The sequence below is a fragment of the Helianthus annuus genome, chromosome 6 (assembly GCF_002127325.2).
Source record: "Helianthus annuus cultivar XRQ/B chromosome 6, HanXRQr2.0-SUNRISE, whole genome shotgun sequence".
NCBI lineage: Eukaryota > Viridiplantae > Streptophyta > Magnoliopsida > Asterales > Asteraceae > Helianthus > Helianthus annuus.
Genome location: NC_035438.2, coordinates 95,045,910 through 95,059,223, shown reverse-complemented (window position 1 = coordinate 95,059,223; position 13,314 = coordinate 95,045,910). Strand labels below are relative to the sequence as shown.

Sequence of the window (13,314 nt, the reverse complement as noted above, 5' to 3'; positions counted from 1 at the left end):
TCCATCTCCACTAGGCATAATCCCAAAGAAAATCTAATAAATATGAAAAACCACAAATTACGACTACAAGTACAAAAAAACTACGTGCCCGTCGCATGCATGCTCAAAAATTCAACGATTAGATCATCATTTTGATTTTAGATACAAAATAACAATACTTTTTTTTTTATTATTATATACGTTTTCCTTAAAGATAATATAATTTATCATGTAAATTCAACAATTAGATCATCGCTTAGATTTTAGATACAAAAATAACAATATTTATTATTATAATATTGCAATCTACTTACAGATAATGTAATTTATCATGTATAAAATTAATATGTCGGTTTTTGTCACCAAGTATTTAGGCATCTAGTGTCCATAGGTTTGATCAATACATATTTGCACTATAAATACCCCCTAGATATCAATATTTCCTATTAATCGATCCAAAATGGAAAAAAGCATGAAAGCTTATTTTGTTATTCTTTTTGTGGTCATCCTAGTATTTCATCCAGGTTAGAAATAAACATTTTAGGAAGATGATATAAGTTAATAATTGCTCAAAATGTATCGTGCTCAAATTGTCATACCTGAGTGATGTTGTTAGTTATATAATCTGATTTCTTTTATGTTATTGAAGGTATGGTGGTGACAGCTAAAAAAGAGACAACGAAACTATGTGACAAGAGAAGCAAGACATGGTCCGGGTTCTGTGAGATCTCCAAGAATTGTGATAAACAATGTCGAGACTGGGAGGGGGCAGCTCACGGAGCTTGTCATCGTCAGGGATTGGGAATGGCCTGCTTTTGCTACTTCAATTGTTAGAATGCTACAGGGCCAATCAAGATGATGCATCATGAGTTTTATATGTCTACCTGTAACTTGTATACCTCTCTCTCTATATAAACATAAGTCATAGATTTCAATAATGTGGTTATAATGAATAAAAATAAGTGATGGATTTGATGAATGTGGTGATAATGAGTAAAAGTGTTTATAATATATAAAGTATCCTTGTTTAAGATTGTTTTTCTATTGTTATAATTCTTTTGAGATAAATTATCCAAATATAATTGTTTTTAAATAGTTTCTTTGTTCCAAAAGGTTGCAATATTTAATTTTACACTTTAGTTTAATTTAATGAGAGTGGACAAAGTTTCTCTTTTGCTTAAAGTTTTAGAAAAAAAAAAAAGAAAAAGAAAAAAACACATTTCATTGGAACATCTCCTCCCCCCCCCCCCCCCCCCCCCAACCGTCAAGGGTGTTTCTGGTTAGGTTGTCAGTAGTGACAATGTTTTACTATTATACATAAAAGCAGACCATTATTATTATTTTAAACCAAAGTTCATGAGATATTTTGCCCTAAAATTAGAAAACAAGGCTTCTGAAAATTGCGGAAATAACGATCACATGTGCATCATCTGCTAAACATGTTAGAAAATTGGGATTGATGGCAGTGGCAACAACAACGTCAGATCCGACAGCCAAGTGTTGTTCAAGATATGGAATGGATCCATCGATGTAACCAAACAAGGTTGTTGGTAGTAATGAATGACTTGATCATTGTTTTTCAGTAGCAATAATTTGTTGGGGAGAAAGTGAAGACAAATTAACTTGTGAGAATTGCCAGAATTCTTCTCAACTGTGGAAAAAGTGACTGTTGCCGTACTTGTACTTAAGATGATTTTTTTTTTTTTTTGAACGGCATGTACTTAAGATGAATTGTTTGTTCAAACAAGAAAAGTTTGTTAATCAAAAGTTAAACGAATGAATCAAAGTTGTGAATAAATTTTTAACGGGAAAATTGTAAATATTATTTTATCTTGAAAGAAAGAAAAATGCACTGGTTGCATGGGAAAAGGTCACTCACCATAAGAAAAATGGAGTTTTGGGTTTAAACAAATTAGAAGTTGTGAACACGTCCCTTTTGGTTAAATGGGGATGGAGATACAAGACGGAAGAAAGTAACTTTGAAAAAAAGTGACCGATGCTCTCCACTCGAGTAGGATGGGATGGGAATGTATTCCTTTTAAAAAATCGCTCCCCGAAATGTGGAACAATATCGCAAAGAACTTTATTAACACAAGGGTGGGAGGTCATCCCTTAAGGAATTTTATGAAAGGTTCAATTGGAAATGGTGAGAATGTTGCCTTTTGGCTAGATACATGGCTTCTGGACGAACCGCTCAAGATCGCTTTTCCCGACTTGTTTAGAATGGAAGTTGATAAGCGATGTACAGTGGTCGAGAGGATCAACAATCAGAGCAGCGATGGTGTTTTTAACTGGTGGTGCTGGAAATCTGATCTGTCAACGGCAGCCTTACAATCCAGCCTTGAGTAGTTAATCGGGTCGCTTAACGAGGTTCAGATTTCGACAGGTAAGGACCGATGGAAGTGGTCTTCTGATTCGACAGGTATTTTCTCGGTTAAAGCTGTAAAAAACTGTTAAAAGAGGATTCTGTGTTGGAGAATAGTTTCGTTATGGATTGGTGTAACTGGTTACCCGCCAAAGTTAACATACATGCATGGAGGATGGAGATGAACAAAGTTCCTACTGCTGAAGCTTTAAAGAAAAGAAATATTGGTATTGGAGACTCGTCGTGCCCCTTATGTAACGCCGAAGAAGAAATGACCGATCATTTGTTTATCGCTTGCTATATTGCATCGACTGTGTGGAACGGAGTGAGCTCATGGTGCAAAATTCCTATCATCTTCGCGTTTTCTCTTCAAGATCTCCTTACTTTTTTCAAAGATCTCGTTGTGTCGGAGAAGAAAAAGGAAGCGATTCATGGTATTATTATGATAGCTTGCTGGAGTATGTGGCGAGCTAGGAATAATGCCAAATTTTCTAATTCTCCGGTTAGAATAGAAAGCATCATTAGTGAAATTAAGGCATTGGGTTTTCTTTGGTTTTCTATTAGATCGAAGTATAAAGGGTTAGAGTGGAAGGATTGGAGTTCCTTTGTAAATATGTAACTGTGTAATTTTCTGGTTGTCGGCCCGGCTTGGGTCGGCGTTTTTTCGTTAATGAAGTTTTACCTTTCAAAAAAAAAAAGTCAAAACAAGTGGGATTCTCGCAGGCCTTTGGTCATTATCGGTCTAGCTTATTACAGTACTAGTATGATACCGGCACTCGACATATCAATCGTTGTCAATCGATAAGTATTTACATCGATTGAAAACCCATAAAATGAATACCCGTACCGGTACCGGTGTTGTTTGGTCGGTATCGGTCCGTTACGATACTGGTATCGTACAGACACTCGATATAGCTTGTTGTCGCAACCCCCGTCCCCTAACAACCCGGGAACGGGCGGCCGTGGCCAGTTTTGGTAGTATCTGTGTTTATCCATTTTGGCAGCGGAAATTACATCAGGACCGTAGTTAGAAAATAATTTATCAGAGTAAAATACCACACTTTTATAATATTAAACATGTGGGAAAATCCCAAGTTTCAGGTACACACATTTTCATAGGGATAAACCCTATTTTATTTAAATAAAACATCTCTTTCTTTTAGGTAATTTTATAGCCACTTTTCCAAGCCTTCAGTACTGTCCAGCTGGCTTCTATTTGGCTTTTACATTTTGTTACCTGAAACGCGTTTAAAACATTTTGTCAGTGGGAAATAGTGGTGAGTGAATCTCAATTTAATCAAGTTAAGTAAAACCATTGTACAGTATTGAGGGCGGTCGCGCAATTACATTTGTTTCCATCTATTCAATTACCACCCACGGTACTGTTAACCCGACTTGTGGAAACGTTACTCCTCGTAAGGTAGTAACAAATTTTGTATACAAAACCCCAACATACCGACGATAATTGTTGAATACAAATACTCAATAACTGTTTAATATATTATTAATTGTGTGAGTATTTGTAAAAACAATTTGCAAAAAGGAGATTACTCACATTGCTGTCTTAGGTTTTCTGTAAGGATTTCCTGGTGACTATCTATAATTTACACAAATGCACACGCGTTAGTATAATAACCCAATATTTACATTAGTAATACCCTCCCAGAGACGGCATTCCAACGACTACGTCGGGCAGAACCACGACAGCCGTTACGGAACCCTTGATCAATCGGGCAACGTATCTAATACGTAACCGGGGTTATGATACTTACAACGGAGCAGAACTTCGTTATTTAGGGGGTATTATGCCTAAAAATTACTTCTACACTTAAGAAATTCGAGAGGGAAAGAAAGGAATGAGCGACTAGAGACTGAAGCCGAATGCACCTATTTATAGGTGACCTTTCGCCTTCCCTCGCGGCCCGCGTAAGACGTAGCCAAAGGCTACGCGGCCCGCGACGTAGGGGTGTAGAGTCTAGGGTTGCTGATTCGCCGGATATAGCTTCGACATGATGTTAACACGTGGCACGCTAGGGTGTCGCCCTGACTTTGGGTTGTCGCGCCCCGCGTAGGTCAATGGGGTGGCTTACGCGCCCCGCGATAGACCATTACAATTTGTTTTTAATTAATTTTTATAAAAATAAAGGTATTCGGGGTCCGTTTTCGTATATGGGGTGTATTTTAGGACATATTGGGGTATTCTAATTATATTAGGGATGCCGAAAATTATTTTGTAGGGTTGTTATTCCTCCCCACCTTGTTTTAGAGCTCGTCCTCGAGATCTACTGGAACAGGTGTAGATATTTCCTTTGCATTTCTGATTCAAGCTCCCATGTATACTCTGGTCCTCTTTTGGAGTCCCATTTCACTTTGACTAGAACTAATCTCTTGTGTTTGAGATTCTTAACTTTCCTGTCTTCAATTTGTAATTGTCTTTCTACAAATTTTAATTGCTCATTTACCTCTATATCTTTAAGAGGTACTACCAGTGATTCATCAGCTAAGCATTTCTTGAGATTAGATACATGAAATACATCATGTATTCCTGCCATTTCTTCTGGCAGTTGTAGATGATAGGCTACAGGTCCTATTCTTCTCATAATCTCAAAAGGTCCAACATACTTGGGGCTTAGCTTTCCCCTTTTGATGAATCTTACCACTCCTTTCCAAGGAGAGACTTTCAATAAGACTTTGTCTCCTGCCTGAAATTCTAACGGTTTGCGTCTGTTATCAGCGTAGCTCTTTTGTCGATCACGTGCTGCTTTCAGTTGTTCCTTGACTTGAATGATTTTGTCGGTTGTTTCTTGCACTATTTCAGGTCCAGATAGTTGCTTTTCCCCAATTTCTGCCCAACAGACTGGGGTTCGGCACTTTCGTCCATAAAGTGCTTCGAATGGTGCAGCATTGATACTTGTGTGATAGCTGTTATTATAAGAAAATTCTATTAAGGGTAATTATTCATCCCAATTACCTCCGAAATCAATTACACAATCTCTAAGCATGTCCTCCATTGTCTGAATTGTCCTTTCGCTTTGTCCGTCTGTTTAAGGATGATAAGTTGTGCTTAGATTTAACTTGGTGCCCATGGCTTTTTGAAACTTGTCAAAAAATGAGAGGTAAAACGACTATCCCTATAAAAAACAATTGATAAAGGAATTTCATGTAATGAAACTATTTCATTTACATACAACTTAGCTAACTGTTCCATACTGAAAGTTTCCTTCATTGGTAGGAAATGAGCTGACTTAGTTAATCTGTCTACAATCACCCAGATTGTATCATTACCTTTTCTTGTTTTAGGTAATTTGGTAACATAATCCATTGTTATCAATTCCCATTTCCATACTGGCATTTCTAACTGCTGCAATAAACCTGAGGGTTTCTGATGTTCAGCTTTGACTTGTGAACAAGTTAAACACTTAGAAACATAAGCAGATATATCCTTTTTCATTCCTATCCACCAAAAATTCTTTCTTAAATCCTGATACATCTTATTACTTCCAGGATGCATCGTATACTTAGACTTATGGGCTTCTTCTAATACACGGTGACGTAAGTTTCCTAATTTAGGTATCCACATTATTTTCTTATGGAATCTCCAAATTCCATCTGTTCCTTGTTCTAATTCCTTAACCATTATTTCAATTTTTTCGTATCATCCTTGATTACTGATTCTTGTGCTTCTAATCTGTTCATTTAAATCTACTTGTAGATTTAATTTAAGAGAACGCACTCTTTTTGGCTTTTCATGATACTTTCGACTTAAAGCATCAGCCACTACATTAGCCTTTCCTTCATGATACTGGATATTACAATCATAATCGCTAAGTATCTCCATCCAGCGTCTTTGTCTCATATTCAACTCTTTTTGTCCGAAAACATACCTTAAACTCTTATGGTCGGTGAAAATGGTAAACTTACTACCGTAAAGGTAATGTCTCCAAATCTTAAGGGCAAAAATTATAGCTCCTAATTCCAAATCACGGGTTGAATAATTCTCTTCATGATTCTTAAGTTGCCTAGATGCATAAACTATAACCTTTTGACGTTGCATCAACACACATCCATAACCTAGTATGGGTGCATTTATTAGTCTTCAGTTTTGGTCCTAAAAGCTTCTTCCTGTTTTGCTCCCCATTCAAACTTAACAGATTTACAAGTTAGCTTAGTCAAGGGAATGGCTATTCTAGAAAAATCTTGAATAAATCTTCTATAATATCTGGCAAATCCTAAGAAACTTCTAACCTCGGTTGGTGACTCAGGGGTTTTCCATTTGGTAATCGCCTCGATCTTGGTGGGATCCACATGAATTCCTTCATGATTAACTAGATGTCCAAGAAATTGTACCTGTTCTAACCAAAATTCGCATTTTGAAAACTTTGCATAAAGCTTTTCTTTTCCTAATAAACTTAGAAGTGCGTGCAAATGCTTTGCATGTTCCTCTTTACTCTTAGAGTAAATAAGAATATCATCTATAAAGACAATTATGAATTTTTCCAAATATGGCTTACATATGCGGTTCATCATGTCCATAAATGCAGCTGGGGCATTGGTTAAACCAAATGGCATGATAGTAAATTCATAATGGCCGTACCTTGTTCTAAAAGCGGTCTTAGGAATGTCCTCTTCCTGTACCTTTAATTGATAATATCCTGACCTTAAATCGATTTTAGAGAAAAATCGAGCTCCTTGCAATTGATCGAACAGATCATCGATTCTTGGTAATGAGTACTGATTTTTAATCGTGACCTTGTTCAATTCACAGTAATCAATGCACATACGCATAGATCCGTCTTTCTTCTTAACGAATAAGATTGGTGCTCCCCCAGGTGATGAACTTGGCTGTATGAATCCTTTATCCAACAATTCATCCAACTGTTTCTTTAGTTCCTGCATTTCTGCGGGTGCCAAACGGTAAGGTGCTTTGGCAATTGGTGCTGTCCCTAGTAGCAGATGGATTCTAAATTCGACTTCTCTGTCTGGCGGTAATCCTGGTAATTCTTCTGGAAACACGTCTGGAAACTGGGATACCACTGGAATATCTTTCAGTTCTTTTCCTTTAGTGTTAGTGATTATAGAAATCAAATACACTAATGACCCTTTTCTTATATAACTTGCTGTTTTCATCACAGCGATGAATTTTGTGGATCTAGATGGCTTATCTCCTTTAAATGTGATCTTTTCACCCCTTGGTGAATTTACTTGAATTGACTTTTGATCACATAAAATACTGGCTTTATTGGCTATTAACCAATCCATTCCTAATACAACATCAAATCCTGCCAGATTCATTGGGTAAAGGTTTGCAATAAACTTTTGTTTTAAAATTCTATTCTTGTTCCCTGCAAGATTTCAGAAATCCTAACGGTTTCCCCATTTGCTGTCTCTACTAGATATTCTTGCGGGAGTTTAGTTAATGGTTGATTGAGAAGTTTGCAAAATTAAGTATTAATAAAACTTTGGTTTGCACCAGAGTCAAATAATACTTTAGCAAAAATATCGTTAACTCAAAACGTACCGGCTATCACGTCCGGAATTATCTTGGCCTCATCTGCCGTTAGAACAAATGATCTGGCATTTTTGGTAGTCTTATTGCCCATGGCTGGAACTAGTTTTGGACAATTCGACTTGATGTGACCTTTTTCTCCGCAGTTGAAGCACATCCCATTATTAGGTTTCCTCCTGCAATCTTCTTCCTTGTGCCCTGGTATCTTACAGAAATTGCAGTAAGTGGAGCATTTTCCCGAATGCTTCTTCTTGCAAGCCTTGCAGTAGGGTGCAGAGGTAGAACCTACATTTCTCCCACGGTTGGAATTTCCATAACGAAATTCTTGGGTAAGCCTTTGAGCTAGGTTTCTCCTCTGGTCTTCTTCTCGAGTACGCACTAATTCATCAGTCAAGGTATTGGCTAGTTCTACAGCTTCTTCTATAGTCTGTGGTCTAGCTGCCTTGACTACATGCCTAATCTCTCCGATTAATCCCCAGACGTAACGAGAGATTAATACTGGTTCTGGTGATGCACGGGTTGGTACTATTCTAACATAATCAAAGAATGTAGTATTATACCCCTTACTATCCACTCCAGTCATTCTAAGGTTTAAGAACTTATTTGCTATCTGTTCTTTTTCATTGGGAGGGCAGAATTTCCTTTCTACCATATTCTTAAATTCTTCCCATTCTATATTGTAAACCCTGTCACTTTCTCTAGACTGGAGGATAGTGTTCCACCATTCTAAGGCTGGGTTCTTAAACAGATTGGAAGCAAACATTATCTTATCCTCTTCCGCATACTTGCTTATTTTTAAGACTGCCTCAGTCTTTTCTATCCAGCGTAGAGCTGCAATGGGTCCTTCATTGCTTGAGAATTCTATTGGTTTGCAGGACCAGAATTCCTTGTAAGAACAACCATAAGATATGGTTCTTCTTCTTTTGGGAATGGGCACTTGAAGTATAGGTCCATTGTTTACGCTGTGTTCCGGTTCAGTTGGTCGCTTACTGCTATGTTTACTTTTATTATCTGCTTCCCTAACTGTTTTGATAATAAATGGCATTGCATCTATTATCCCTTGTGCCACTATGTGTTGGATGGAACTGTTATTGTCATTCTGGTTTTCCTGGTTCACTTCTGTGACAAATGGCAATAAACCGGCAATTCCGTACAAACTAATCACTATTTTATTTACATAATCTCATGCATTTAGCGTAATTTAATTACGTAACAGTGTCGTTAATTGGATAACAAGGTTAGGACAAGGAAACAATGCTAAAACATATGTTGGTTTTCGCCACATTGCGAAATCAGGCAAACAATGTCCTAAAAGTGTTGGTAGAAAGTGCCACGTGCACTATTCATGGTTACACTATTTATGCCAGCAAACCGTAAAATCAGACCGAAACACTGAAAAATGACACTCGGATAACATAACTGAGTCCATTTATATAAGAAAACATTATTATGAAAACACATCTTGCAAAGAAATAAGACTTTCCAGTATAACGCCCTAATCTCAAAAATGTCTATTTCGGCTAAAAATATAGCACTTTTAACTTGTCCGAACCTATAACAAAGCATTTCCGGGACTTCGGAATTATGTCACTTGATGAAAAACACACTAAAACATTTTAAGGATATCAATGAGATGACCAGAATCATAAGCTTCCGATACCATATCGCTATACACTTAACTAGTCCGTTATCGACCCGAAAACTAGTAAGCGGTATTTTTGTCACAAACAACCAAACGAAGAAGCTAGTGAACTAGTTAAGCTTATTTTGAAACTCGAAATCACTTCATGCATCGCTTGACGGTGGAACAACAACTTGTGACAAAACTTCGTCGGTACGACGCAAAAGTGCCATAAACTAGTCGGCGCCTAAACAGAAAGCATTTAAGGTATCAAAATGCAACTTACACTAGTCTAGCTAACTAAGTAACAATATTTTGGCGTCGTAAGCACCCTAAATAAATGTCATAGCATCGATGGTAATTTAAAACCATAGCTCTCGGTACTATATTTCAGATGTTGTATATCACCCGATATCGAACCAACAAGCAAACTAGTGGTGTTTTTTTTACCATCCAAAACTAATACCAACTAGTCTTATGAACTAGTTAAGATCATTAACACCCTAAATCATAGATTACACCCTAAATAACCTTATTGACATAACAACCTAAATCTCTATGCTTAAAATATATATTATTCATGTAAAGCTAAAAAAAAAAGAAAATCTTTGCAAACTTTCCCCCAAATTCGGTCATCATAAGGGGTCCCACCTCAATGGATTGATTGAAAATTTAGAAGATAAGATAGCATGGTTTAGAGATTTGGTGTTGAAAAAAATGAGTACTTGAAATTATACTCCATACCACCACCATTTCCATAAAGTTTCTTCACTCAAAGAAGTAAGCACAACCCTCCTACTTCTTCTTAAACTTTCGGCAGCTTTACAACCTACACAAACCCACCATAAAGTTTCATTAAGCACCCTAAATTACACTTTTCTAGCCATTTCAAGATCATCCATACATGGATTAAGCATGGAGCTTTATTAGGAGTCTTTTTGAAGCTTAATCTTCTTCTTATTTTCTTATTTTGGCTTGTGCAAAGTTGTAAGTCTCCTAAACATCATGTCTAAGCTTCTTATTACTAGTTAATCTCAAAAGTACAAGTTGATCATCTTAAAGATTAATAAAAATCACACCAAAAACCCTAACCTCAAAGCTAATAAACACTAAATATAACCATATTATGTGTTGATTTGTGTAGATTAGTGCAACTAGCTAGTGTAACCTTGTTATTTATGTTGATTATGTTAAGACTAGTTGTATGAAACATGATGTTATGATGATCTTAATGCTTATATGTTGTAGTAATTTATAAGCATGATATCTTGTTATGTGGAACTTAAAAATATGATTTAAACATGGATATGTTTAAATCATAAAAAATCATCATCTTCATGTTCATGAGCCACGTATATAATCTTTAGAATACTTGGAGAAATAAGGGTTTAAATGAACTTAAAACCTAATTTTAGAAGATTAGTAAACTTGTTTTTTTAGATGAGTTATACAAAATAATTGTCATAAAAGTTCATACTAAAAAGTCTTAATTTTTGCTACATGGAAAACCTTATATACAATAGCTCATGAAGTGTTGAGGTTAAATAATGAAAAGTGTATGTCTTGATGAATTAATGATTATTTCGAAAGTTGATTTGGTGATTTAAACGTGTTTTGAAAACGTGGAAAACATCATAGTTTAGGGGAAACTATGGCGAAATTTTCTAAAAATCTAATCGCGATTAAAAATGGGGTTAAAGGGCGATTAACAAAGCTAAACGCGATTAGTGGTCTTAAACGTCATTATGGAAACTTTGATGGGAATATTTAAAGTTTAAATATTCAAGAAGTTCTTATGAACTTAAATTTATTCTTACAAAAATAAATGGGTAAAAATATAACAATGTGTAAATATAATTTTTGGTAAGAAAAATTATATATTTTCGGAAACTTGTTAAGTGCTTGCAATGTGTGCTATGTATGTGTATGTATTAGATACCTATAGGGTGGTCAAAATAAATACACGTACATATTCCTACATGGTCCAAGAAATGCTAGTAAAATCAAATCGGACAATTAAATAAAATGGCCGAAATGGAAATACATAACACTTGATGACGACAATTTGGGCGTATCGACATAATAAAGAAGTTACTACAATGTCGAGTCTAAAAATAACATATTTTTAGACACTAAAGCGAACGCATAACTAAGTGGTCAAAAACAAGAATCCGGAAAGTCGAAAACTATAAAAATTACCAAGTATTTTTCATATGAAAAACTAACTTATTAAGTTACATGCTTGGTGAATTTTTGGTAAAAATTGCAAGAGTATATTTAATGGACTCACTAGGATTAGATTTGGGCTAGACCCAAATTACTAAAACTAGGGCTAGGCCCAATGACAGTAAAACTAGGGCTAGGCCCAATGACATTAAAAACTAGGGCTAGGCCCAATAACAAGAAAACTAGGGCTAGGCCCAATGACATTAAAAACTAGGGCTAGGCCCAGTAACAAGAAAACTAGGGCTAGCCCCAATAACAATGAAACGTGGGATAAGCCCAATGACATAGGTTCGAAGTCGTTCGCATATAATTCAATACGTAAAGAATACATGAATACACATAACAATCGAGCGAGTAAAATATCAACGCTCTAAAATACAAAGTTGTTCCAAAGATGACAAACGAGAACATAATAAAGAATTCAAGATGAATAACTTGTACGAGGTCCGAAAGACCTAGTGTCTAACGAGATTAGTACACATGTAGGTTACTGACACGTACGGACGCTCACTTCGATATCATATTACACGGAACGCAAATTTGTGAGTTCATGTCCCCCTTTTCTCTTAACTGTTTTCAGATTTATAACTCTAGGGGGTGAAATACATGTTACATATGTTTCAATGGTATGATTTGGCTATGAAATGAACTATTAGATCATGTGAGCATAGGTTGAAACTGAAATGCCAATAACTCTTATAAGAAACATGGACAAAGGTTAGATCTAATGGGTACGGCCGAGCCCCACTCATGGTCCATTTATGACTACTTAGAGTGCTTTTGTGTCCCAGTCGAGGTGATTCGACAACGGTCAAGGGGATTTGACACAGTCGAGGTGATTCGACACAGTCGAGGGGATTCGACACAGTCGAGGGGATTCGACACTAATAATAGCCCACTCGGGTTGGGTACTCCCTATGTTTTCACATATATTAATGTCCTTACAAAACATTAATTGATCTATTCATAGACGCTTTACATACTTGTTTTCAAAGGAATCTCTCAAATGTTTACAAGTTTAATGGAACTCATACAAAACGCATGAACTCGCTCAACTTTTGTTGACTTTTTAAAACTACATGTATTTCAGGAAACAAGTCTTGAGCCGGTGATACATGATTGGATGCAATGATTACCTTTCTTATGTCACACGCAACACGCTTCCGCAACTAGCAGGGTGTGACAGATTGGTATCAGAGCTCCGATTGTAGTGAACCGGGGACGAACTTTTATAAAGTTTGGTCTACAATCACCACGGGCTCTCACATGAAAATAAAGTTGATAGCATTTCAAAGATGATTTCAAAAGTATGACAAAATGACAAAAGGTTTTCATTGTGTCACTATAACATGAGGATCTATTATGCGGGCTCAATCATAAGTAACTGATATGGTTCAGTACATATTTAGTCTATATGGAATATACTTGAAAACACTAAGGCTTACATGTGAAACATGAGAACAAAAACAGCATGAGATTTAGTGATTATATATATAATGTATTTGTATATATGTTGTACGGAATATTTGCCAAGAACGAAAATACCTTCGACTATGAATTCTGTTATTACACTTGACTCACATGATGAGAATGATGACCTCGCGTCTATTACGAAGC

The 13,314-nt window shown here is 36.2% G+C and overlaps 1 protein-coding gene and 1 long non-coding RNA gene across 2 annotated transcripts; both read left to right on the top strand.

Annotated features, from left to right (window-relative positions):
* Positions 1–410: 410 nt before the first annotated feature.
* Positions 411–1,015, top strand: LOC110864125. The gene is made up of 2 exons (XR_002549646.2): positions 411–503; positions 629–1,015. It is a non-coding gene; the product is annotated as an uncharacterized LOC110864125 (long non-coding RNA).
* A 1,453-nt stretch (positions 1,016–2,468) lies between these two features.
* On the top strand, positions 2,469–2,963 carry LOC110944931. The gene has a single exon (XM_022186575.1). The coding sequence runs from the start codon at positions 2,469–2,471 to the stop codon at positions 2,961–2,963; it is 495 nt and encodes a 164-aa protein (XP_022042267.1).
* Positions 2,964–13,314: the final 10,351 nt, after the last annotated feature.

What these genes read in the sequence shown, in the direction of transcription:
- LOC110944931 (XM_022186575.1), top strand. Translation starts at nt 2,469, where the DNA reads ATGGATTGGTGTAACTGGTTACCCGCCAAAGTTAACATACATGCATGG.